We start from the raw sequence: 23,575 nt of genomic DNA, 5'->3' as shown, positions 1-23,575 counted from the left end.
CCAGCTCTTTTACAATTCGTGGATGCAAGTTCTGGGGGGCTGCTGCTGTAAACTTGTCTAATCCTCCAGCTAGTAGTGGAGCAGAAAGGCAGTGACCATTCGCCGTCTTTCCCCAAACAGAAAACGGAAAATTTTGTGTCCTTCACAGTTCCATTTTGTATCCCAAGCTGCCTAGCTGGGCCAGCCTCTTTCCTCTCACCACACAGGTGCCTCTCCTTCCCCTGAGGAGGAGCCTGGCATTGCTAAATTAGACACCCCGCTTGCCTTTCCTGGGTGGGGTTGAGAAACCCATGCAGCGAGGCTGGGAGAAGCCTCAGAGAGCTGCTCTCACACTTGCCGGACAAGAGAGGGCTGGTTTCACTGGGAGCTCAGGTTGAGCTGGAAGCAAGCTGCAGAGGAGTCGGTGAGCACCGTTCAACTGGCAGGCAGTGCAGCTGGCTGGCTGCCAGAGCCAGGGTGACCGCCTGCTAAAGGAGAGTCAGCGATTCCAGGGGTGCTGAGGAGACCGAGCTGAGACCCCCAGCTCATGCCATTGTTGGGGTGGACATTTCCCAGGAGAAGGGGGAAGCTGGGGCACTTAAGAGCTGCCCTAGTGACGTGGCCCCAGGCCCTTGCTTGAATACAGCTACCTGCATGCTCCAGAGCATTCGTGGGGGTACCTCTGTGGGAAGCCCTGTTAAAAGGCGGCCATGTGGCACAGGGAGGCTAATTATCTGCCAAGGCACTTAACCAAGTGGCAGCACTTCTCCGGCAGTGAGGATTTTAAATTAAGCTGCACTCCCGCAGAGTCCTGTCTTCTGCCAGGCTCCAGCTGCGTCTACACGTACACGCTACTTCGAAGTAGCGGCACTAACTTTGAAATAGTGCCCGTCACGTCTACACGCGTCAGGCGCTATTTCGAAGTTAACTTCGACGTTAGGCGGCGAGACGTGGAAGTCGCTAACCTCATGAGGAGATAGGAATAGCGCCCTACTTCGACGTTCAACGTCGAAGTAGGGACCGTGTAGACGATCTGCGTCCCGCAACGTCGAAATTGCTGGGTCCTCCATGGCAGCCATCAGCTGGGGGGTTGAGAGATGCTCTCTCTCCAGCCCCTGCAGGGCTCTATGGTCACCGTGGGCAGCAGCCCTTAGCCCAGGGCTTCTGGCTGCTGCTGCGGCAGCTGGGGATCCATGCTGCAGGCACAGGGTCTGCAACCAGTTGTCGGCTCTGTGTATCTTGTGTTGTTTAGTGCAATTGTGTGTGGGAGGGGCCCTTTAAGGGAGCGGCTTGCTGTTGAGTCCGCCCTGTGACCCTGTCTGCAGCTGTGCCTGGCACCCTTATTTCGATGTGTGCTACTTTGGCGTGTAGACGTACCCTCGCAGCGCCTATTTCGATGTGGTGCCGCGCAACGTCGAAGTTGAACGTCGACGTTGCCAGCCCTGGAGGACGTGTAGACGTTATTCATCGAAATAGACTATTTCGATGTTGGCTTCACGTGTAGACGTAGCCTCCCAGAGCCTGGAGCTGTGGTGGTCTCTGGGGAGTGGTGCCATGAAGCAGAAGGCTGTGCTCCAGGAGCACGAAGCAGGCCCTGGCAGGTGTTTCTCCACCCTGCTCTTAAGAACAATTGAGCGCCCTCCTCTGTTGCAGCTCGCCCACACAGATCTGTGCAACTGATTAGGCCTGGGGCAGTGGTGGGCTGTTTACTGTGTCCTCCTTGAATTGCTTCCGGGGCAGTTCATGCCACTGTTCCAGTTTAATCAAGGTCACTTGGCTGCTGCTCAGGCCCAGCCTACTCCAGCCTGTGCTGCTTATGCTGCTCTGCAGTTGCCGGGCCTGGGCCTTTCCCCTTTTGTCCTTAGTGTTTATCCTGGGCTCCTGGCTGCTGTGCTTGTTTGCGTAAGCGTTTCCCGACTGCTGCCCAGCCGCCGTCAGTACCAAGTCCAGCGCTTCGGCCCCTTCGGTAAACATTCTCTGCTGTCAGTTTGAACAGCTAACGCCCCTCCTCACCCACAGGTGTGACCCTCTGGCCCCCCTTCCCCCCAATTCTAATAGGCTCACACCGGCTATAGGCCCGGCTCTCCCTCTAGTGTTGGGGCAAGCAGAGGTTAGGGGAGAACAGCAGGCTGCTGCCCTAGAGGCTCCAGCAGGGCTGGGGTGGCCAACAGCACCCCATGAGCCCTCGCCCACACCATGCGTTGGGGGAGGGGGGGTCCCTGCAGGAACTCAACTGTGAAGCTGCAGAACCACTTGGGAGGGTGTCGAACTGGAGAACTGAGGCCAGAAGCAACAAAGAGCCACGTCCGCGCTCGGCTCCCACTTTGCTTTTCCCTCTCTAAGGCCTGGAGGGAAAGAGGCTGGGTGGCAGCACTGCTCGAGAGGAGCTGGGAGTTGTGGTGGATCACACCGGGCCAGGCTGTTGCAACAAAAGAGCACGTGCATGTGTGGGTTGCGTTAACAGCGTTGCTCCCTCCACGGTAATGGATGAGGGTCTGCAACCTGCCGCTCTTCAAGGACGACTGCGGCTCCCGCCGTGATAGTCGCAGAGTAAAAAAAAAAAAAAAACCCGGCTCATCTTCAGTAACGGCCAATGTCTGAAAGGCCCAAACCGAACTCCTCATCTCCACAGCAAACCACGAGGGATTTCGCAACACCTTTAACGCCCCCCAATATCCTCCAGGGACAGGAAGATGGGTCGGTTGTGAAAGTCAGGAAGACAGTGGTAAAAACACACATGTAACGTGGAGGAAATGGAACAGTGAACACGTACGGCATTGCAGATCATTGCGTGTGCTGTTCTTGACACAGGTTTCAAGAAGTCCGGTTTGCCGTTATTTATGGGCCGTCTCCTCCTCCCACGCAGTGCGGCTCTTGGATTATTACGTTCTTTTTCCCAAATTGGAAAAAATGGCTCTTGGTTGCTGAGCCCTGGTAACAGCAAATGACCGTAACGACTTGCTGCTGCCTAGGCGTCAGCTGGGGCGCCAGGTCCAGTTTTGGTCCCCAGCGCAGAGGAAGGATGTGGAGAAACTGGAAAGGACCCAAAGGCGAGCAACAAAGACAAGCAAAGGGGGTGGAACATGAGTCACAGGGCGAAGGCCGCAGGAACTGGGTGTATGTAGCTTGGGAAAGAGGCGATGACGGGGGACATGAGAGCGGCTTCACATGGGTGAGAGGCTGCCCCAGAAAAGCTGGAGAGCGGTTGTTCTCTCTCCCCCCAGAGGGCAGGACCAGGGCCCATGGGGTGGAGTCACAGCAGAGTATGGTGGGGATTAATATAGGGGAAATCTCCCAAGGGGCAGAGCAGCAGGACGACAGAACTGAGGCCCCAGGAGGTGGGGGAAGAGGAGGTCAGAGCCATCCTGCCTCTCAGTCCCTGCTAACCCTACAGGGCCAGGTGTCTGCAGGGTGCACATGTGTGTCCGTCTGTCCTATTGCTTAAGTTGGCTGTGGTACCGGATAACAGGCAGAAAATCTGTGCAATGCAGATTTTTAAGAAAGGCTCCAGGAATGGTCCCAGCAATTCCACGCCAGGAAGCCCATCGCCAGTGGCAGCCCGAGTGAGTGCAGCTCTAGTAACGAGCAGAACGCTGGGACGAGTGAGTCAAGCCGGTAACTGTAAAAGGAAATCACGCCTCACCCATCTACTAGAAGTCTCTGGGAAGAATGGGGGGGCCACAAACATGAACAAGGGTGAACCGGGGCTGTAGCGTACCAGGAAGTCCCTCTCCACGGGCTCTTGGGCAAGCTAGGCAGTTATGGATGAGAGGGAAGGTCTGAGGAACCAGGCCTGAGCTGAAGGCCAGGAAACAAGAGGCTAGGAGCAGGCTCAGCCCTGGCCAGTCAGAAAGGAGCTGGAAAAAGGTGACCAGGAAGGGGACAAAATCTGCTCTTCAGAATCACACAGGGGTCTCGGGCAGCTGGCAGACAAAGACCTGTGCTGGCAGGTGCACAGGAATGCACTTGGCAAGCGGGCCGCATAGCAGTATGAACAGGTCCTTCAAACCAGCTGGCAGGGCGGCTGAGTGCGCTGAGGTCAGCCTGCTTAAGTCTCTGGAAGCCACATAGACAAGGAAGGGCAAGAGACGGCCACCGTGTGCCCACTACCCAAGCATGGATGTGGCGGGTAAATGCTGGATAACTAACTTGAGCCAACGGCTGGAAGCCGAAGTGGGACAAACCCCAGTGGGACTCAGCACAGGGGACTGAGCAAGGGGTGCGGCTGGGCTGCTGAAAGCTCAGCACCAGGGTTCCTGCTCATGCAATGTGGGCCCCTTCCGGCAGGAAATGGGCCCCTGGGGAACCCCTCCCTGGGGGTGGTGGCACAAACCTTGGCATCCAGGAACCCCCAGCGCAGGCGAGGTGGAGCAGGGCAGAGCTGGCAGGACAGCCCGCCCCTGCTGCAAGGCACCTCACTGCCTAGCGCAAGTGCAGGAATGCAGCCCTGGATCCAGCTGGATGAAAGCCCCCAGCGCTCTGCCAAGGCAGCCCACAGAGACCTGCTGCCAGGTATGCATGTACTGAGTGACAGCACCGGCCACGGGCACTACAGCTGGCAAGCCAGGCCCCAGGAGCCTGGGCGAGTGGGAGCCCTGGCGGAGCCCTGGCAGCACCCCTCCCCACCCCCGAGCTCAGCCAGGGCCTCCCAGCTGCCCACTCCTCTATCCCTGTAGCTCCACCCTGCCCTGCATCTCCACACTACAGTGCTCAGCGGGGGGCACTCCCAATGCCCGCAGCTTAGATCTGTCCAGAACAGGGAACCCCAGGGAACAAAACACCCTGCCCTTTGAACAGTGAGGGCACTGAGGGTGGCTGAGCCAGGAGGAAACATGGGGCAGGTAAACAACTGAGATGTACCCACCTCTGGGGAGGAGCAGCTTGGGAACACCCACACAACAGCATAGGGATGAGTGCTGAGATGCCTAGGACCCTCCCAAACAGCTCCATTAGCCTCCAAAGTTTAATAATAATAAAAAAATCATAATACAATAAAATAACACCCCCCCCACCCTCCCCATAGACAGTGATAGGAACACTAAAAAGAGAGAGGTTTAGTGTCAGGGCTGGGCCCCTAGGGGGGCCATGGGGCAGGCTGGAACCAGACCAGGCCCCCCCCCAGCCCTGCTGCCCCCCCTTGCCCTCTGAAAAACCCCAAAGTGGTACCCCCAATTCCTATAAAAAGCCCATCCCGGGCTGGTGAGGCAGCTGTGCAGCTCCACGGGAAAGGGGCCGGGCAGGCAGGGCTGCAGTATGTGTGAGTGGGGGGAAAGGGATTAACCCCCTCCCAGGGTCAGTTCAACCAGTGCAGGGCGCTGGTCCGGCCGAGCTGGCTGTGCTGGTACCACAGGGGTGTCCCAAGATGTCCGCACTGGATCCAGGAGACACAGTTCGGGGGGGGGGCGCCCCCTAGCTGCCACAAGGGGGGGCAGTGAGCCCCCTCCTGCCCCGTCTCTGCGCCGAGGTATCCATGATACAAAAGGAAGGATAACGTAAAATAATTACATCACTGGGCAGAGTCCAGCCTGGGCGGGGGTCCCCGGTGGGGAATGGCCTGGGGGGCCAGCTCCGGTCCCGGCCCCGGCCCCCCCAACTCAAGGTGCCGTCACATCAGCCATCCGGTACAGAGGAGGGGGCCACTGCCGGCGTCACAACTGCTGTGGGGAGAAGAGGAAGGGGTATTAGCAATCCTCGGGGGATGCCCAGAGCCCCGAGCCCTTCAGCAAGCCAAGTCTCACCCCAGCACCGTTGTGGCTGTGGTCGTGGTCAGTGCCAGCCCCGGGGGGGGCCACGTCGGGGGACTCGGCTTCCCGGCTCCTCTTTGGCTCTAACTCCTCCTTCAGCAGGGGGGGCTGCTCCCCCCGCTCAGCACGGCGCTTCCGGCGCCGGTCAGCATCCCGGCCCCGCGCCCTGGTCCCACGGCGCTCTGCCTGCTCCAGCTGCAGGCCACAGTGTCAGCTGCACAGGGACCCTCTGCAGTGCCTGCTCCCCCCGGCCATGCTCCCCCAGCCCAACAGCCCTCGCTCCTGCCCCCTCCCCACCCCACCCTGCCACCAGCCCTCACTCCCACCCCCTCACCTCCAGCAGGTGGCGGAAGGTGTCGATGGGGGGGGCCCGTGAGGCCTGCAACAGCCTCCAGAGGCTCTGCCCCTCGTCCAGCGTCACTTCCAGTAAGTCGCCCTCCAGCAGCAGCTCCTCCAGCGCCCGTCGTGGCCCCTCGGGGAGCTCCAACACCGGGCCCTGTAGCCGGGGCAGCGCTGCGCCCAGGGCCTCCAAGTCTGGGGGGGGATGGGGCCATGAGGGGGGCCCCAGCCTGCAATCCCCCCCACGCACACACCAGCCAGCGCCCCCTCCCTCCGCCCTGCCCTGCCCATGCACACGCTATGCCCCCGGCCTCTCCCCAGCCCCCACCCACTCGCTAGCTCCCCCACCCTGCACCCGGGCCCAGCTGACCAGAGGTGAAGGGGCCCATCTTCTCCGGCGTCGGGGCATCGCCATTTTCCAGGGAAAGCTGCAAGCAGAGAAATGGGCAGAGCTGTGAGCCGGTCCCTCACCCTCATCCCGCCTCTCTGGTGAGGCCCCAAATCCAGGAGCCCCTCACGGTCACTGTCACTGAGCTCTGGGGGGAATCAGCAGTCATTCCTGGGACCCCACCTCTGCCCAGTGCCCCGCCCCTGGGGAGAGACTGCCATCCCCCACAGCATGACCTGCCAGTGCCCCACCCCCCTGCCCCCTCCAACACAACACGCTCCTGCCCACCCCACCAGGGGAGAGACCTCCTCACAGCACAACGCCCCAGTGCCCCGACCCCCAAGAGAGACACCCCCCACACAGCATGACCTGCCAGTGCCCAGCCCCACCCTCAGGGGTGAGCATTCCCTGCCCAGCCCCCAAGCTCCTCTGCTGACTGAGCTCCCCGCCCCGGCGCCAGCCCCCCACCTTGGGTTGCTCGTTGCGACTGCTCTCCCGCAGGGCGCCGGTGTCCCCGTGCAGCCGCTGGCGCAGGGCCGCCAGGCGCTCCAGGGGCCCGGACAGCTCGGCGGAGGCCAGCAGGTGGCGGGCACGGTCCTGCCAGGTGATGGCACGCTCCGTCAGGCACTGCAGCGCCTCGCCCTCGGGCAGCCGCACCGGCAGCTTCTGCAGGGCCACCAGCAGGGCCAGGATCGTCTCCAGGCGCGGGCGGCGGGACCGCTGGCATAGCGGGCACAGGAACTTGGCGTCCCATTCCCACCAGGCGGGAGAGGGCTGCTGGGCACCCAGGCGGGGCCAGGCCACGCAGGGGGCATGGAACCAGTCCCGGCACAGCTCGCAGCGCAGCATGGCCGGCCCGGGCGGCTGGCCGCACACGCAGCACGGCAGGCCAGGCGCCGGCGGGCTGGGCTTCAGGGCGTTGGCACGCCGCAGCCGCAGGATGCCTTCCTTCTCCTTCTGCTCGCCCTCCTTGAACGCCACGATCTGCCGCAAGGGGGGCCCACATCAGACACGCCGCCAGCAGCGCCAACCCAGCCTCCCCCGCTCCCCGCCAGCAGCGCCAACCCTGCCTCCCCCGCTCCCCGCCAGCAGCGCCAACCCTGCCTCCCCCTAACCCCCGCCAGCAGCGCCAACCCGGCCTTCCCCGCTCTCCCCTAACCCCTGCCCGCCCCCTGCCACCAGCAGCGCCAGCCCTGCCTTCCCCACTCCCCTTAACCCCCACCCGCCAGTAACACCTTCCCTGCTCTCCCCTCTCCTTCCCTGGATTCTTTCCCTAACCCCTGCCCCCCTCAGCACCCCGCCAGCTCCCCCGATTGCCTAAAGCAGGGCCCACACCCCCTTTCTCACCACTGAGGTTGAACCCCATGGCTGTCCACTCACCACAGAGCCAGGGTCCCGCAGGTCCTGAGCTGACAGCCCCAGGCTCTCGGTGTCCGACTTGTACAGGCCGAGCTCTGGCTCTGGCTCCCGCCGCCACTTGGTGCGTTTGGGGCTGGCTGCGCCGGCGTCCGCACAGGGGCAGAGCACCTGGACGTGGGTGTGGGGGGTGGGGGGGAAGTGTGGCTGGGCTCTGCTACCCGTGTCCCATGCCACATGGCGCCCACAGACACACCCGCTACCCTGTGGGACCTGCAGTCCCAGCCCCCCACTCCCAGGGCCCCACCACACCGCCCCACTGTCCCCGAGACCCACACCCCACAGCCAGCGCACCGCCCCCCGACCCACAGCCCTGCCCCCGAGACCCACAGCCAGCGCACCGCCCCCCGACCCCCACACCCAGCGCACTGCCCCCCGACCCACAGCCCTGCCTCCACACACCTCCAGCAGGGTGTAGCAGGAGTTTTTCTTGAGGAAGGTCTTGGAAGCCTTCTCACGCCAGGAGTGCGCCGTGCCCACCTGCACCTCCAGCTGGCGCAGCTCCTCCAGCCGCACAGGCAGGTCTCGGCCCACAGCCACCAGCCCCTCCAGGTCATCCAGGCAGGGGTAGTGGTCCCCATTCTGCAGGAGGGGAAGGGTCAGCACCAGGGCCCTTGCCCTGCACCCCCCAACCAAACCCCTGCCTTGTGCCAGTGCCCAGGTCCTCGCTCCCCACCAGCCCCCAAACCTCCTGCCCCACAACCCCTGAGCCTAGGGCTCCCCCAGCCCAGCCCCTCTGCACCTCCAAGCCTGCCTCCACTCCCCTCTAGACCCCCCCCACCCGCCAGCTCATGCTTGAGATTCCCAGCTCCTTCCGCGCTGCAGGACCCCAGAGCCCCTCGGACCTCCTTGCCTGCTGGGCCCCGACCCCCATCTCCCACCTGGATCTCCTCCACGTCAGCGATCCAGGCCCGGGCTTTGGCCAGTGCCTCCTTCAGGGCCAGGATGTTGGGCAGGTGCACAGGGACGTTCTCAGCTTCCTTGATGATGGCTTCCAGGGTGGCCGGGGGATGTTTCTGCCTGGGGGTGGGGGAGAAGAGGACGACTCACAGATTCACAGAATCCTAGGGCTGGAAGGGACCTCAGGAGGTCACTGAGTCCAGCCCCTGCCCAAAGCAGGATCAACCCCAACTAAGTCATCCCAGGCAGGAACTTGTCCAATTGGGACTTAACCTCTAAGGATGGAGATTCCACCCTGTTTAGGCAACGCATTCCAGTGCTTCACCCACCCGCCCGGGGAAAAACTCTCTCCTTATATCCAACCTGCACCTCCCCCTCTAACTTCAGCCCATTGCTCCTTGTTCTGCCATCCGACACCGACAACAGTTTCTCACCCTCTCTTTAGAGCTCCCCTTCAGGAAGCTGAAGGCTGCTCTTAAATCACCTCTAAGTTTTCTCTTCTCTAAACTAAACAAGCCTAAAACCCTCAGCCCGTCCTCGTAGGTCTTGTGCTCCAGCCCCTTAATCATTTTCAGTGTCCTCCGCTGAAGCTGCTCCAGCACATCCACATCCTTTTTATACTTGGGGGGGGCCCCCAAAACTGGACACAATAGTCCAGATGTGACGTCACCAGTGCCGAATAAAGGGCAATAACCACTTCTCCAGACCTCCTCGAAATGCCCCTCCTAATGCACCCTTGTGTGCCGTTAGCCTTCGTGGCTACAGGGCACACTGTTGACTCGTATCCAGCCTTTCGTCCACCATAATCCTTAGCTCCCTGCCACTGTGCTGCTGCTGAGCCGGTCAGTCCCCAGCCTATAACACTGCTTGGGATTCTTCTATGCTTCTCCTTGTTGAGCCACATCAGATTTCTTTTGTCCCAGTCCTCCAATTTACCCAGGTGACTCTGGATTCTCTCTCTACCCTCCTCTAGGTCCGCTCAACAGGCCCCCATCACCTCCCAGGCACCTGCACCCCCACCCCTCACCTGGCCTCGAGGCAGAGGTGAGCCTTCTCCTCCCAGCGCTGGGCGATGGTGAGCAGCTCCTGCAGCTCAGCCCTGGCCTTCTCCACGGCTGCGCTGGGGGCCACGGTGGCACCAGCCTGGGCCAGGCTCTGCACGAGGGCCAGGGGCACCTGCTCCCGGGGTGAGCGCAGCGCCCGCTTCACTTCCTCCAGCCAGGCCGCCTGCTGCACCTGGCGCTCCAGCTGGCGCATCTCGGGCACGGCCACACCCAGCTGGGCCCCACGTGCCACCAGCCCCTGCAGCTGGGCCATGCTAGCAGGCAGCTCCTGCAGGGCCTCCTTCGCCTCTTCCTGGAACTCGAGTGCTCGCTCCAACACCGCCTGCGGGGAGGGGGGCTGTGGTGGGTACCCCAAACCAAGCCCTCCTGCACCTCAACCCGGCCCAGGAACCCTGCCCACCTCCCCACCTGCAGAAAGGGTGCAGGGAAGAGTCAGGGCAGTGGCTGGTCTCGGTTATCCGCCTGCAGTATCCCAGCCCCGACCAATGCTGCCTGAGCAAGGCAGAGGGCCAGTTCCCCAGCGCCGGGGCCCCTGACCTAGCTCATCCCAGCTCCAGCCTCCTCCCAACACCCCACGCCGCGGGAGAACTGGCTCCCATACAGCCCCAGGACTGCTCTGCTCTGCTCACCTGCACAGCCGCCAGCTGGTGCATGACGCAGGGCACGCTGCTCATGCGCTCCAGGAAGGCGCGCAGCTCCTCCAGCGACAGCGGCTCGGCAGGCACCCTGTGCGAGAGGCGCGCTAGGTTAGCTCAGGGAGCGCCATGCCCCTCGGAGGAGGACCGTGGCAGAGGCCTGGCTCCCTGGAGAGGAGCCTGGGGTCTGAGCTCACCCCGTCTCCAGGCTGCTGATAAGCCCCAGGGCGTCGGAGACACAGCGCTCGGCCTCGCCCAGGCAGCTCTTCAGCCGATGCAGCAGCTCGTTGTCTGGGAACTTGCGCTCGCGAGCCTCCGACTCCAGCGCCCGCAGCTCCTCGAGCGCTGCAATGAGGAGACACAGGTCAGGTGCCCACTGGGCCAGGATGGCTGGCTCCCTCCCCACTGCCACACAGCCCAGGACTCCTGGCTCCACTCCCCTGCCCAGGCCAGAAGAGAGCTGAGGAGTCCAGAGTTCTCTCCCAGCTTGAAGGAGAGCGTGGGGGCCTAGTGGTTAGAGCTGGGAACCAGCCTCCTGAGCTCACTTCCAGAGTGGGGAGGGCAGTGGGGACCAGTAGTGAGAACAGGGGGAGGTGGGGCTAGAAGCCAGGATGCCTGAGCTCCCCCCCAGCTCAGGATGAGGCTCAAGGGACAAGCAGCAAGGTGGGAAAGGGGACAGTTCAGTCCCACTGCAGGGATCCGGCAGGTGCTTACTCCGCTTGCGCCCATCTTCCAGCTCCAGGGCAATCCGGACCTTGTTGGCCCAAGTGTCAAAGGACTCGGCCCGAACCTTCAGCTTGTGCAGCATGGCTGGGAGCTCGTCCAGCGTGTAGCGGTACCTGTGGGCACAAGGTCAGGCAGGATGGGTGGGAGCGGTCAGGGAGCCCCAGGTCCTGCTGCAGGAGAAGCTGGGCTCTAGACTCCTAGCTCCAAAACCAGGGGCTCAGAGTGCAGAGTCCTGTGGGTGGTCAAGGGGGCATGTGGAAGCCTTGGGGTTCCCGCAGCTCAGCAGGGGAGGTGGAGGCGGAAGCCTCGGGCCCCCAGTGCCCACCTGAGGTACTGGCGGTTGCTGGGGCACTTGCAGAGGTCGTGGATGTGGTAGAGGCAGACCAGGCGGGTGGGACAGTCGTAGCAGGCCAGGGCCGAGAGGAAACACGTCGTCTTGCACTTGTCGCACTGCCGCTCGTCATCCGGGAGCAGCTCAAAGGCCTCCCGTTCTGCCTCCGTCACGCCCTGAGCAGGGACAGGGGTCAGCCTGGGCCCGGCTCTCCCAGCCCCACCACCCACTCCCAGGCCTGTGCCCAGCCCAGCCCAGCCCCCACCTTGTCCAGCAGGGCCTTGCGCAGCTTGCGCTCCTCCTGCACCAGGATGAACATCTCCTTGTGCACGGCCGCGGCCAAGTTCAGGTCCAGCTTCTCGGGGCAGGCGGCCATCTTGCAGATCAGCTCCTCGTGCGAGAAGACGCAATAGCGGCGCAGGCGGCGGTAATGCTCAATGCACTGACGTCCTGCCGGCAGCTGGCGGAAAGGTGGACCCAGGCGTCTGGGTCACCATCACTGGGACCCAGGAGTTCCACCCGCACACCCCCCAGTCTAACCACCAGCGCCCACTTCCCCCTCAGAGCTGGGGGAGAGCCCACAAGTCCTGGTTCTAACCACCAGACCCCTCTCCTCTCTCGGGGCCAGGCAGAGAACCCAGGCATCCAGCCACGCTCACCCAGTCAGCAGTGCAGAAGTTCACAGCTTCAGCAAAGTTGTAGCCCTGGTTGAAGCCGCTGTGATAGGCCCGAGGGAAGGTGATGACAAACTCTCCTGCACACTGATTGGTCCGGACGACCTGGGGCAAGGGGACAGTGAGTGGGGCAGGGGCTGGCCGGAGCACACTCGCGGCGCTGGCTGGACTGGGTGTAACCAGTGCGATGGGAGCGTGGCCATGGCCTCGGAGCAGGGGACTGCGGGGTACGGCAGAGTCAGCACGGGGATGGGGGAGCTGTGGGCCATGACAGCACTGAGGTTCATTAAAAATGATGAGTTGCTGCAACATGGGGGTGGGGCTGGAGCACTCACCAGCAGCCATAGGGCTGGAGGGTGACCCGCTGGGGCAGCGCAGGGGGGCAGGGCTGGAGCACTCACCGGCACCCCGTGGGCCATGAGGGTGTTGGGGTTCATGAGAGTGACGAGCTGGTGCAGCAAGTCCGGCTGGCTCTCGAACAGCTCCGGCGTCAGCTTCTTCATCACATCCTCCAGGTGCTCGGCCGCAAAGGAAGGCACCCCGTACCACGTCTTGGGCTCGCCCCTGGGGAGGGCATGGGGTCAGCGGGGCACTGGCCCTCCCACAGCCCCACCCCCATACCACATCTTGGGCTCCCCCCTGGGGAAGGCATGGGGTCAGCGGGGCACCGGCCCTCCCACAGCCCCACCCCCGTACCACATCTTGGGCTCCCCCCCCGGGGAGGGCGTGGGTCAGTGGGGCACCGGCCCTCCCACAGCCCCACCCCGCCTTGCGCTGGCCCCAACAACAGCAGGGCATTTCCACCCTCACCCCACCACTAGCCCAAGTGATCCCCCATTTCACCCCCCATTCGCCACGGGCGGCCCAAGTTGAGTGCCCGCCTGGCCCCACCAGTGCAGGTAGTTGATGGAGTAGCTCCAGTGGTCCTCGATGTGCCAGCAGAAGGCGGAGAAGACCATGCCCACATAGAGCCAGGGCACCTTCATGCCTGAGATGTCAGCGTTGATGTGGCACAGCACCGACTGCTGCAGCACTGGCATGACGTTCAGGTTCCAGCCGCTGGCGGCATACTCCTGCGACGGGACGGGCAAGGCTCAGGGCGCTGTCTGCCGGGTGCCAGCATTTGGGGCACCCACCCAGCCCTGGGCCAGGCACTGGCTGGAAGGGTGGGGACCTTTCCCTTCTAGGGGGCACCACAGCTCCCACCTGGCCCTGGCTGGCTGGCTCAGGAACCCCGATCAGCAGCTGGCCAGGGGACCCACCTCCTCTTCGGGGGACAGCCTCCGCTTGCTGTCGCTGATGGGGAACCCGCTGCCGAACTCCTTGGAGTGGATGTCTGCGCCGTACTCCACAGTCACGTCCTCCTCAATGCTGTTCACCAGGCGCCAGAACTCCTTCTCCACCAGCTCCGTGGGCACCATCTGCGGGGCCAAGAGTGAGAAGAGACACAGAACGAGGCCCCAGACACCCCCCCACTGCCCTCCCAGAGCCAGGGACGGTACCCTGCCACCCAGCCCCACACCCTGCCAGAGCACCTAGGCATCTGGGCTCCACTCCCCCCCGCCCACTGCTCAGTGGCCCCACCTCCCTGCCCAGAGGCGGCAGAGCGCCATGGCTGTGGGTGCCCGCAGGGGACACTCACATGGACAGGCATGTTGAAGTAGTCGGCCTTGAAGGCGTCGGCCATCTCCCCAAAGCTCTGCAGTGTGTATTCCCGGGTGGCCTGCTCGAAGCCGAACGCCTCCGGGGGGCGCTTGCACTCCTGCTGGGGCGCAAGTCGGGGGTCAGGGCCAGCGAGGAGCAGGAAAGCCCCCCAGAGTGACATGGAGAAACACGCAGAGCTGGAAGAAACCTCGGGAGTTCGAGTCCTGTCCCCGCCCTCTTGGCAGGACCAAACACCAGCCCCTTTTCTAAGTCTGTGACCCCATATCCCTGAAAGGCCCTGCAGAGACTAAGCTCATGACCCTGGCTCAGTAGACCACAGCTCGACTCACTAAGCCACCCCTCCCTGCCCCACACATCTCAACCACCCCAGCCGCATAGACCCAGCCAGCCCACGCGGTCCAGCGCATTCAGTGCCACAGACCCAGCCAGCTCAGGCCACGCTCAACACACACCAGCTTATCCCAGCCCCCGCCCCACGGTATCAGACCTAACCAGCCCGGTCCCCCAGCTCAGCATATCCCAGCCCATCCAGTCCCCTCCCCACCATCAAATCCAACCAGCCAGCTCCCTGCCCCCCCACACCCCTCCACCCCAGTCCCTCACCGCCATGACGCATTTGGGGCAGCGCCAGACACCCTTGGGGATCTCAGGCAAGGGGGGCAGCAGGCAGAAGATGTGGTAGTTGTCATCACAGCCATCGCACAGCAGCAGTTTGTCATCCTCGTCACCCCGGGCGCAGATCCGACACACATAGGAGTCGATCTGGGAGAGGGGTGCACTGGCGTCAGGGGGTGGAGAACAGGACCCTTCCCCGGGCAGGCACAGCTGTGCGCAGACAGCCAACCGAGGGATCAGGGCACGGAGGCTTACAAACTGTGTGTTGCCATGGCTGCGGCGCAGGCGCATGGTCATCTTGGTGCATGGCTCGGGGCTGTGCCGCAGCTCCTCCTTCACCTCCAGGAAGGATCGGGGTGACACTGGCTCCAGCCGAGAATCCGGCCCAGGCGGCTCCTCCTTCACCACCACCGTGGGGGGACACTCGGGGCCATCCTTGTCTGGCGGGAGGGGAGAGGAGTCAGCACCTTGCAGGAGCCCCCTGCTCCCCACCAGGCTGGGCTTCCCCTCACCTTTCTTCCGCAGGGTCTTGTCCTTGGCCACCAGCCCCAGGCCCAGCATCTTGGGGCCCGCACCATAGATCTGCAGCTTCTTCAGTTCTGGGTTCTTCTCGATGTCCTCCTCTGTCGGCTCTGGCTGTGGGGAGGGGCACAGGAGTCAGCACAAGATTGGGCTCCAGACACAGCCCCCCCCGACACCCAAGGAGCCAGCAGGGAGAGCAGGAAACTGGGAAGAACCAAAGGGGAGGGCTATCCCACAATGCAATGCACTGGAGCAGGGCCTGCTGGGAGGCGCAGTCCCATTCCCTGCTGCCTGGGCACAGGTGGTGGGGTGAGACATGGAGACAGTGAGCAGTGCGAGGGGAGGGGAACAGACGCCAGGAACTGTACCCAGGCCGCAGGCGCTCGCTCAGCTACCAGAGGCGAGGGGCTGGCACGTTCGGGGCAGGCCTCCAACTCCTGCAGAAGGGCAAGAAAATGGGGGGGAGGGGGAGTGCAGGTGAGAGCTGGGGAGGCACCCAGGGGGCAGCCCCAAGTTTGCAGCCCAGTGGGACATAGATCCGACCCTCAAGTCCTCCCCCAGCCACTGGTAAACTGGTACAAGAAAGGCAGAGCTAGGAAGCCGGACTCCTAGGTCCGGACTTGTGCTGGGAACGGAATGGGGGTGAACGCAGGGAATGCAGGGAGCCAGGACTCCTGGGTTCTGGGAAGGGAACAGGATCTGGTGGGTTAAAGCAGGAGGTGCTGGGAGCCTGGAATCCAGGACTCTGGCCTGGCTCTGGGAATTGAACGGGGTCTGGTGACTAAAGCAGGGAATGCTAAGAGCCTGAACTCCTGGGTTCAGCCCCCGCTCTGGGAAGGGAACAGGGTCTGGCAATTAAAAGCAAAGGATGCCGAGAGCCCGGACTCCTGGATTCTGTCTGGCTCTGGGAAGGGAACGGGCCCTGGTGGGTTAGAGCTGGGGTACTTGGAGCCCGGACTCCCGGGTTCTGTCCCAGCACTGGGTGGCCATTGGAGGTGAAAGGTCTTGGGGACAGTGTGTCTCATGGTAACATCACCTGTACATTTACAGGCATCACGCTGACCTGCAGAAAGGAGAATGGAGTACGGCAGGAAGGAGAACCCAGGAATCCCGTCTCCCAACCACTGGACTCCACTGCCGTGCCAGAGAACCTAGGAGTCCTGGCTCCCACCTCAGATTTGCTGGTCAGCTGTCCCAGCCCATGTGGCGGGACAGAAGGCGGGAGGGCTTCTCACCTCTTGCTGCAGCCGCTTGGCTCGGCGCCCATAGCTATTGAACTTGGAGGGCTGCACAGACTGGCGCAGGGGGATGCTGTGGGGCTTGTACTCCTTGTCCTTCTCCTCGCTGTCGAAAGGCCGGGGGTCGCACTGCTGGGGAAGAGACGGCGGTGTTAGCATCGGACCAGGCTCCCAGCTCCCATGGCAGGGCCCATCCAAAGGGGCAACGGGACCACAAGCTCGCAAGCCTGAAGTCTGGCTGGGGTTCGCCCACCATCTCCAGAGCAGAGCTCCTCCCAGGCTTGGGAAGAGAACCCAGGCTTCCTGGCTCCCAGCCCCCACACCCCTCCCTGACCTGAGGGGAAACCCTGCTCCCAACCCCCACACCTGTCCCAGACCTGGAGAGACATCCCAGGAACTCTGGCTCCCAGCACCCCCTCTACTTTAACCAGTGAACACAGCCCCCTTTTTGTAAGCGCCAGCCCCATCCCTGCTTACCACCAAGTTGGCCCCTGACTGGTACATCTCGTAGGGGTAGATAATGCGTTCGTAGTGGGAGCGCAGCAAAGAGCCAATGTTCTTGCCCGAGGGGTAGGCGAGGCGCTGGGCCACACGAGCCCACCGCCGGTCCCTGCAGATGGCCTCATAGCCCCCCTCCTCCACCACCACCTGGGAGGGAGGAAGAGCACCCTGAGTCACCTGCCCTCACCACCCACTCACAGGCCCAGACACCTCCTGACCCCCCCAGCGCCACCAGCCTCCTGCCCAGACTCTTGCCTGACCATGCCCCAGACTCCCGGCACACTACGAGACCACGTTCCCTTCCCAGAGCCAGGGCAGAACCCAGGAGTCCTGCAGGCCCCACCCCCAGAGCTGCTGGTACCCTTTCCCCAACCTGCACGCCCCAGCCCTGCCAGCAGCCCCAGCCTGCAAACACCCACCACAAGCCGCCAGGGCACCTGGCCCTGATCCCACAGCTCCCTCCCCAGGCCTTCCGGCAGGCTCCTGCCCTACCTTGCTCAGACTGTAGAGGTCAAGAATACGCCGCTCCACATTGGGGATTTTGAGTGAGGAGCCCTGGATCTCCCAGAACTTGGCAATCTGGTCTAAGTAGTTGAGCTTCACCCGCGTCTGTGCCTGGGGGCAGGGAGAGGACCAGTTCACCAGGGAGCTGCTTCGCCAGCCCATGCGGCTGCTCACCAGCCACCGTGCCCCGCCAGAAAAGACAGGGAGCTGGGGAAGCAGCACTTCAAGTCATGAGCTGGCAGCATACTACCTACCAAAGAGATGCAGCCACATCAAGAGAACAGTCACCCACTGGCCAACACAAGCACTGCCTCCCTGCTCACCTCCAGTTCGTTGAGCCTCTGAATGCGCGGGGTGAACCGGAAGTTATCCACTTCCACAGCAAAAGGGGGCTGCCAATCCTGGGGACAGAAAGAAAAAGGAGAGAACTGAGTAGGACCATAGCACGCTAGGAAGTGGACTGGGGACGGGAGGCAGACAAAGGTGCCTTGAGACTCCCCACAAGATTCTGCCCAAGCACGTTCTGCAGTGGCAGCCCTCTAGCCCCCAGCACCCCTGCCTGGCTCCTTGCGGGCTAGGCCAGGGTCCCCGAGAAGGGGAATTGGCAGTTTTCTGGCTGTTGCCAGGGCCATCACCACCATGCTGGCAGGGCAGGGGGAGAGTCGTAGGTGGAGGATTACAGCAGGCTGGACACATCTCCCATCTCAGGGCTAGCACCCAAAAGACCGGGCAAAGCCTCACCCAAAACATCCGAGTTACAGTAGCATTTCACCCCCATCTAGAGTAACAAGGGGGCACCTAGGAAGAGCCGCAAGAGGATGACTTGCCCGGTGCTGAGAAGCAGCCACCTCTGGGTAGGCCTAACCCTAAGATCTCTCCCCAGAGAGCAGCGACCAGGGGAGCCATTCTGGGCGCTCCAGTGGCCAACCCAGGAGCCTCTCTGGAGGCAGGGAAAGGGACAGCAGCCGGCTGCGTCAGCAGCCCCAGTGAGCGTCCAGGAACTCGCCCCCCTCGCCCACAGGCCTGATGGGGGAATCCCAGCCCCTGGGTCTCGGCCCAGCCCCAGCAGAGCTCCCCACCCCCGACCGCCAAGTGCAAACCCACCCGCCCGCTGCCCTCTGCGAACCGGCCACCCCCAGCCGAGGCCAGGAGGGGGCAGGGCAGGGCAGGGCAGCTGCCCCGAGGAACAGTCCCCCGTCCCCCGCACAGCCCAGCCCGGCCCAGGGGGGAGCAGCCGGGGCGGCGGGGAGCGGGGGCGCCGCTCCCCAGCCCGCCAGGGCCCCCCGCTCCCCGGCTCCCAGACAAAGGCTGGAGCGGCGGCAGCCATATTGAACGTGTCACCGCCGCCGGGCCCGGGGCCGAGCGCCCCGCCCCCTCCACGCGGGGGCCCGGCGGGGGAGGGGGGGACACGAGCGCGGCGCCCCCCGCCCGGCCCGGCCCGGCCCGGCCCCACTGCACTCACGGCGGGCGGGCGGATCTTGCAGATGCCGCTCTTCTCGGCGATGGGCCGGATCTTGGCGATGTAGCCCAGGGGGTCGCGGAACTCGGCCCAGCTGGGCTCGAAGACGGGGCACTCGGGGGGCGGCAGGAAGTCCTCGGGGGGCTCCGGCTCGCCCGGCCACGGGCCGCTCCACTCGCCCGCCTCGCCCCAGCCGGCCCGGGGGCCCGGCCCGCCGCGGGGGCCCCGCTCCGCCTTGGGGACCCGCTCCTCGGGGGCCTGCGGCGGGGGCGTCTCGCGGGCGGGGGCCCGCTCCTCCATGTCGTGCCCGCCCCGCCGCCGCCGCGCCGTAGCTGCCCCCGCCCTCAGGGGGCCATGCCCGGCCCGGCCCGGCCCCCCTCGAGCCCGCGGCCGGCCTGGGCCCGCGCGGATGCCGCCGCCTCTTCTTCCTCCTCCTCAGCCGCCGCCCCTCCCCCGCTCACGACCCGGCCGCCGCCGCTCTGCCCCGCTCTGCCCCCGCCCTGCCTCAGGGCCCGCCGGCTCCCCCCGGCCTGGCAGCCGCCGCCATCTTGGGGCTCGCTGCGCCTGCCCACCGCCGCCGCCACACGGCGTCTCCCTCCGCCGCGGGGGGATGCCCGGAGGCGCGGCCGGAGCGGCTCGAGAGCCGGTCCGGTGGGTCGGGCGGGGCCGAGAACCCCCCGCGGCTGACAGAACCGGCCGGGCCCGGGCCCCCGGAGAGGCGGTAGGGAAAGGAAATAGTCCGCGGCGGAGGAATACGGCTCACGCCACCGTCGGTAAGGGGAGTCAACGGACGGAGAGGTGGAAGCCGGGACTTCTTGCGCACGTTTAAAGGGCTGCACTGCGCGTGCGCCCAGGCAGGGAAAACAGGAAGGGGGAGGAGAGGGGCGGGTCTCGAGGAGACCACGCCCCCCGGACCTCAATTCTGCCCGTCCCGCCCCTTCCTTCTCCCAGCCCCGCCCCTCTATGCCAGTCCTGCCCCCTTCGCCTCCCCTCCTCCCACCCCTCCCCTGCTTCAGCCCCGCCCCCACCCCTTCCTCCCACCCCCCTCCCATCCCTCCCCTGCTTCAGCCCCGCCCCCACCCCTTCCTCCCACCCCCTCCCTTTTCCAGCTCCCCTCCTCCCGCCTCCCACCCCTCCCCTGCTTTAGCCCTTCCCCAACCCACCCCTCCTCCCATCCCCACCCCCTCCCTTTTCCCCATCCCCTCCCCCACCCATACCCCCCCTCACCTACCCCCACCTCCACACCCCTCCCTTTCTCCATGCCTGCCCTCACCTCCTCCTCCTCCAGTGTCCAGCCCATCCCATCTCTTCCCCTCCCCTCTCCTGCACCCCCTCCTCCCACACCCATGCACCCCTCCCCTTTTCCAGCCCAGCCCCCACCTCCCCCTTCTCTGCCCACACCCCTCCCCATTCTTGTCCTCCTCCAGCCGTACCCCTACCTGCCCCTCCTGCATCCACCCCACCCCCTTCTTCAGCCCTGTCCCGTGCAGTCTGGCACCGGAAGGAGACCAGCCTCTGACATCTCTTGGATATGAGGTGGAGGGCAGCTCCCTGCACACCCCTGGCCAGGCAGGGTTGTGGCTCAACTGGTGGGTTTCACACCTGGACTGCAGGGGCCTGGGAAGCACGGCAGAGAGACGTCGCCAGTCAGGGCTGCTGTCATGTTACCTTCGGTGCAGCACAATGCCCCCTGCCCCAGTGCCCGGCCCTGGCTGCTGGGAAGCATGCCCCCGCCCCATGGCATTCCCCACAGCGCCCCGCCCAAGGGCAGGGTAATGACCACGCACACACCAGAGCATTACCACGGAAAGGACAGTCGGTCATTTATGAAGCATCAAATATACAGTTTCTTATATACAAGGAGGACGGGGTGGGGGGGGCGACAAAAATACAGTCATCTCGTCGACTGAGAGCCAGGACTCCGGGGGGCCCGGACTGTGGGGCACACCGGGGGACCCCGCTCCGTTGCCCACTATTTATAATGTATACTATATACAGTGGGGTCTGTACAGCAACCAATTCAATGTGGGGATCAGGGTGGGGGAGGTGCATGCTGGGGGGTAACCAGACATTGGGGGACCCCAAGAGAAACTGGGGGGCACGGCCCTGAGGTGAAGGGGCAAAGGGGACGGCGTTGGCTATGGGACTTTTGAAGTCCCTTAGCTCTGGACTCCTGGGTTCTTACCCCAGCTCTGGGAGGGGGATCTAGGAGGCAGAGCAGAGTTCTTTCCCCGGCTCTGGGAGGGCAGGGGTGGGGAGAGGTTTCCTGGTGATCAGAGCAGGGAAGAGGCTGGGGGAGCCAGGACTCTGAAGTTCTGTCAACATACCCCTCTAAATGCCCCATTTCCCTGTTATTCCCCAACCCCCAACTCCCTCCTCCCACCCAGAGCCAGGGAGTCCCAGTTCTCAACTCCCCTGTTCTATCCACTAGACCCCACTGCCCTCCCAGAGCTGTGCATCCTGGGGAGATGCAGATCAGAAACAGGGGGATGGGGTGACATTTCGGGTGGAGGAGAGCGATATAGTGTATTTGCAGGATGGGGAATAAAGTGCACGAGATTAACTAAGGGCAAAGATGCAGCCACCTCTGGGGTAAGGCAGCTGGGGAATAACCACATATAATGCCACCCAGGGCCATTTCCTTACAGGGCTCCCCCCTGCACCCCAACAGCCCTGGGGCCCATGAGTCATTCCCAGAAAGGGAGGGCTATTGGAGTTTCATGAGGTTCCCTCCTGGGGATCCCTGTCAGCAGGTCTGTGGGGCCTTGCGGGGGAGGGAGGGCTTCTCAGTCAGTGCAAATCATTTGGGGGTGGAACAGAACTGGGGTTTGGGGAAGGGAAAATGGCTCCCACCAGAAGTAGCCCTTATTACAGACATGGGGGAGAATGGGGGGTGCCCCCAGATCCAGCCCCCCCCAATATTCCAAAGAATTTCCTGCCCCCCCAAAAAACCTAACAGGCCAAGCAGCAACTCACAAGCCATGTGCAAATGAAAAGGGGATCGCCGTCCCCGGCAGAGGGGGCCATCCAGGCAGCCCCCACAATGCCCACAAGGGTCGCCTGGGGCTGTGCGGTGAAATAGCGTCACAGGAGAGAGGAGCTGGGGGTGACAAAAGTAAAACTGCACTTCCCGTCAGCCCTGGGTCAGGGAACAGAGACCGGGCACCCCAGCCGTCACCCATTTCAAGGGCTGTCCCTCCCCAGAAAGAGTGCCCACTCCCGCCATCTCCACAGAGCAACCCTGAGGGTGCCGCTGCCTCCAGGTGGCCAGGTGAGGCGCCTTGGCTTCCAGGCTTCATTTTTCCATCGCTGTCATGAGTTGTGGCCATTCTCTGTGGGACTGTTCTCCTCCCTCGCTGGTCCTAGGAAGCTAGCAGGGCTGGGCGGGAGGTGCCAGGGACTAGGGCTCCCCTCACTCTAGACTTCCGTAAGGGCGATAAGGTGCCGCCTCCCCTCCCCTCCAGCAGGGCTCAGACTACGGTGCTAATTCTATTGACTGCCTTGGATTTTGGGTTCGGGTTGCCCTGCCCTGACATAACCTGGGGCCCTCCCGGGTGCATGGGGCCATGCTGGGGGAGCGGGGAGGTGGGGGCCCCCGGGGAGTGCGGGCTGAGTGGGGTGTGGGGCGAGGGTGGGGGCAGAGGTGGGTAGGAGGGGTGGGGGGGGATGGGCGAGTGGGGGGTGGGGCCATGGTGGTGGTGGGTGGGGCCATGGTGTGAGGCCGGCGGCAGGGCGCCCCCCGCGCGCTGCCCCAACTGCGGGTGGTGGCTGAAGACAAAGTGCTTGGGGGCCTGGCGGTGGAGGGTGTGCTGTCCCCCACCCCCCTGGGGCAAGTGCTGGGGGTAGGTGTGGGAGGGCTGGGGGGCCGGGCTGTAGAGGGGGAGAGGGGAGGTGGGCTGGCGGCCGTGGAGGGGGAACGGGGGGTGGGTAGAGGGGGCAGCGGAGGGGGCCATCTGGTGCAGCCGTCTCTGGTGGCCAGGCCGCTGGAGTGTGTAATGTTGGTGCACCAGGGGGAAGGCGGGGGGCGTCTGCTTCTGGGGGGGCGCTGAGAGCGGGGGCTGGGAGGGCATATGAAAGCGGGGGGGAGGGGCGGCAGCAGCCAGGGGCAGTGGGGGAGGTGGCGCCGGCTGCTGGGGGGGCGGGGGCTGCTGGGGGTAAGGGGGCGGGGCCACGTGGCAGTACTGGGCGTGCAGGGCCTGCAGCTTGGAGGGGCCCTCGGGAGGCGGGGGCAGCGGGTGGGGCGGGTGGGAGGAGGAGGCCGAGGAGGAGGAGGCTGAGGCCTGGCTGGGGGGCAATGGGAAGGGGGTCCTGCCCCGCTTGCTGCCAAAGAGGGAGCCCAGGAAGGAGGAGGAGTTGGAGATGGGGCGGGGCTGGGCCTTGTACTCCTCTGGGGCAGGGGGCGGGGGCATGCACTGGTGGGGGCGGGGGCTGCTAATGATAGAGCCCTGGGGGAGGAAACAGAGAGGGAGGAGGTGAGAAGCCCCAGATACTTTATCAACATCCCTTCAATGAGCCCCACCCATGTGACAAGCTCCACCCCTCCTGCGCCCACTCTGGTACCCAAGCCCACCCCCGCCCCAATAAGCCCCCGCCTTCTGCTAAGCTCCACCCACTTGCATAGGCCCAACCCCCTATGGTTACAAGCCCCACCCCTTTCCTAAGCCCCACCCTCCTGTACACACACCCTGGCTACCTGAAGGGGGGGCCATGGCCCCTATAGGGTGGGGCTGGCGTGACTGGAAGAGCAAAGCATGCCGGGAAGTGAGCGGAACGCAATGGGACCGGGGCAAGTTTCCGGCAGACCTGCGGGGAGCAAAGCATGCTGGGACGCCTGCCAGCGAGGCATGGGGGGCAGGGACAGCGGGAGAGACAGGC

At 64.1% G+C, this 23,575-nt stretch overlaps 2 protein-coding genes across 6 annotated transcripts in view; both read right to left on the bottom strand.

Moving 5' to 3' along the window:
* Positions 1–4,999: 4,999 nt before the first annotated feature.
* Positions 5,000–19,186, bottom strand: KDM5C (lysine demethylase 5C). 5 transcript variants are annotated; one of them, XM_075017394.1, is made up of 28 exons: positions 18,704–19,184; positions 17,565–17,642; positions 17,230–17,352; positions 16,714–16,884; positions 16,234–16,368; positions 15,367–15,435; positions 14,989–15,112; positions 14,732–14,916; positions 14,465–14,623; positions 13,839–13,958; positions 13,459–13,617; positions 13,088–13,269; positions 12,598–12,760; positions 12,182–12,301; positions 11,788–11,982; positions 11,517–11,698; positions 11,180–11,304; positions 10,663–10,810; positions 10,460–10,556; positions 9,794–10,152; positions 8,748–8,886; positions 8,269–8,448; positions 7,831–7,977; positions 6,919–7,434; positions 6,433–6,490; positions 6,058–6,257; positions 5,718–5,918; positions 5,000–5,633 (listed from the first exon to the last, which is right to left on the bottom strand). In XM_075017394.1, the coding sequence occupies exons 1-28, from the start codon at positions 18,998–19,000 to the stop codon at positions 5,628–5,630; spliced, it is 4,638 nt and encodes a 1,545-aa protein (XP_074873495.1). In that variant the 5' UTR covers positions 19,001–19,184; the 3' UTR covers positions 5,000–5,627. The 5 variants fall into 5 exon arrangements, with proteins under 5 accessions (XP_074873495.1, XP_074873493.1, XP_074873498.1 ...); XM_075017392.1 differs by having other exon boundaries at positions 5,000–5,636; positions 18,704–19,183; XM_075017397.1 differs by lacking the exon at positions 5,718–5,918 and having other exon boundaries at positions 5,000–5,636; positions 18,704–19,185.
* Positions 19,187–20,507: 1,321 nt separating this feature from the next.
* IQSEC2 (IQ motif and Sec7 domain ArfGEF 2) overlaps positions 20,508–23,575 on the bottom strand; it is a 30,401-nt gene continuing 27,333 nt past the window's right edge. The window contains 1 exon segment of the mRNA XM_075017398.1: positions 20,508–23,145. Within this exon segment, the coding sequence (XP_074873499.1) occupies positions 22,171–23,145 (975 nt within the window). The 3' untranslated portion in view covers positions 20,508–22,170.

Source organism: Carettochelys insculpta, chromosome 22, assembly GCF_033958435.1.
Source record: "Carettochelys insculpta isolate YL-2023 chromosome 22, ASM3395843v1, whole genome shotgun sequence".
Taxonomy (NCBI): Eukaryota; Metazoa; Chordata; order Testudines; family Carettochelyidae; genus Carettochelys; species Carettochelys insculpta.
Note: the sequence above shows the minus strand (reverse complement) of the source record. Positions and strands in the feature narration are given on the sequence as shown.

What these genes read in the sequence shown, in the direction of transcription:
- KDM5C (XM_075017392.1), bottom strand. Translation starts at nt 19,000, where the DNA reads ATGGAGGAGCGGGCCCCCGCCCGCGAGACGCCCCCGCCGCAGGCCCCC. An exon ending in GCCATGGCAACACACAGTTT is followed by an intron (nt 14,624 to 14,731) that starts GTAAGCCTCCGT and finishes CCCCTCTCCCAG; the next exon opens with ATCGACTCCTATGTGTGTCG. An exon ending in TGCGGGACCCTGGCTCTGTG is followed by an intron (nt 7,435 to 7,830) that starts GTGAGTGGACAG and finishes CCCTTGCGGCAG; the next exon opens with ATCGTGGCGTTCAAGGAGGG.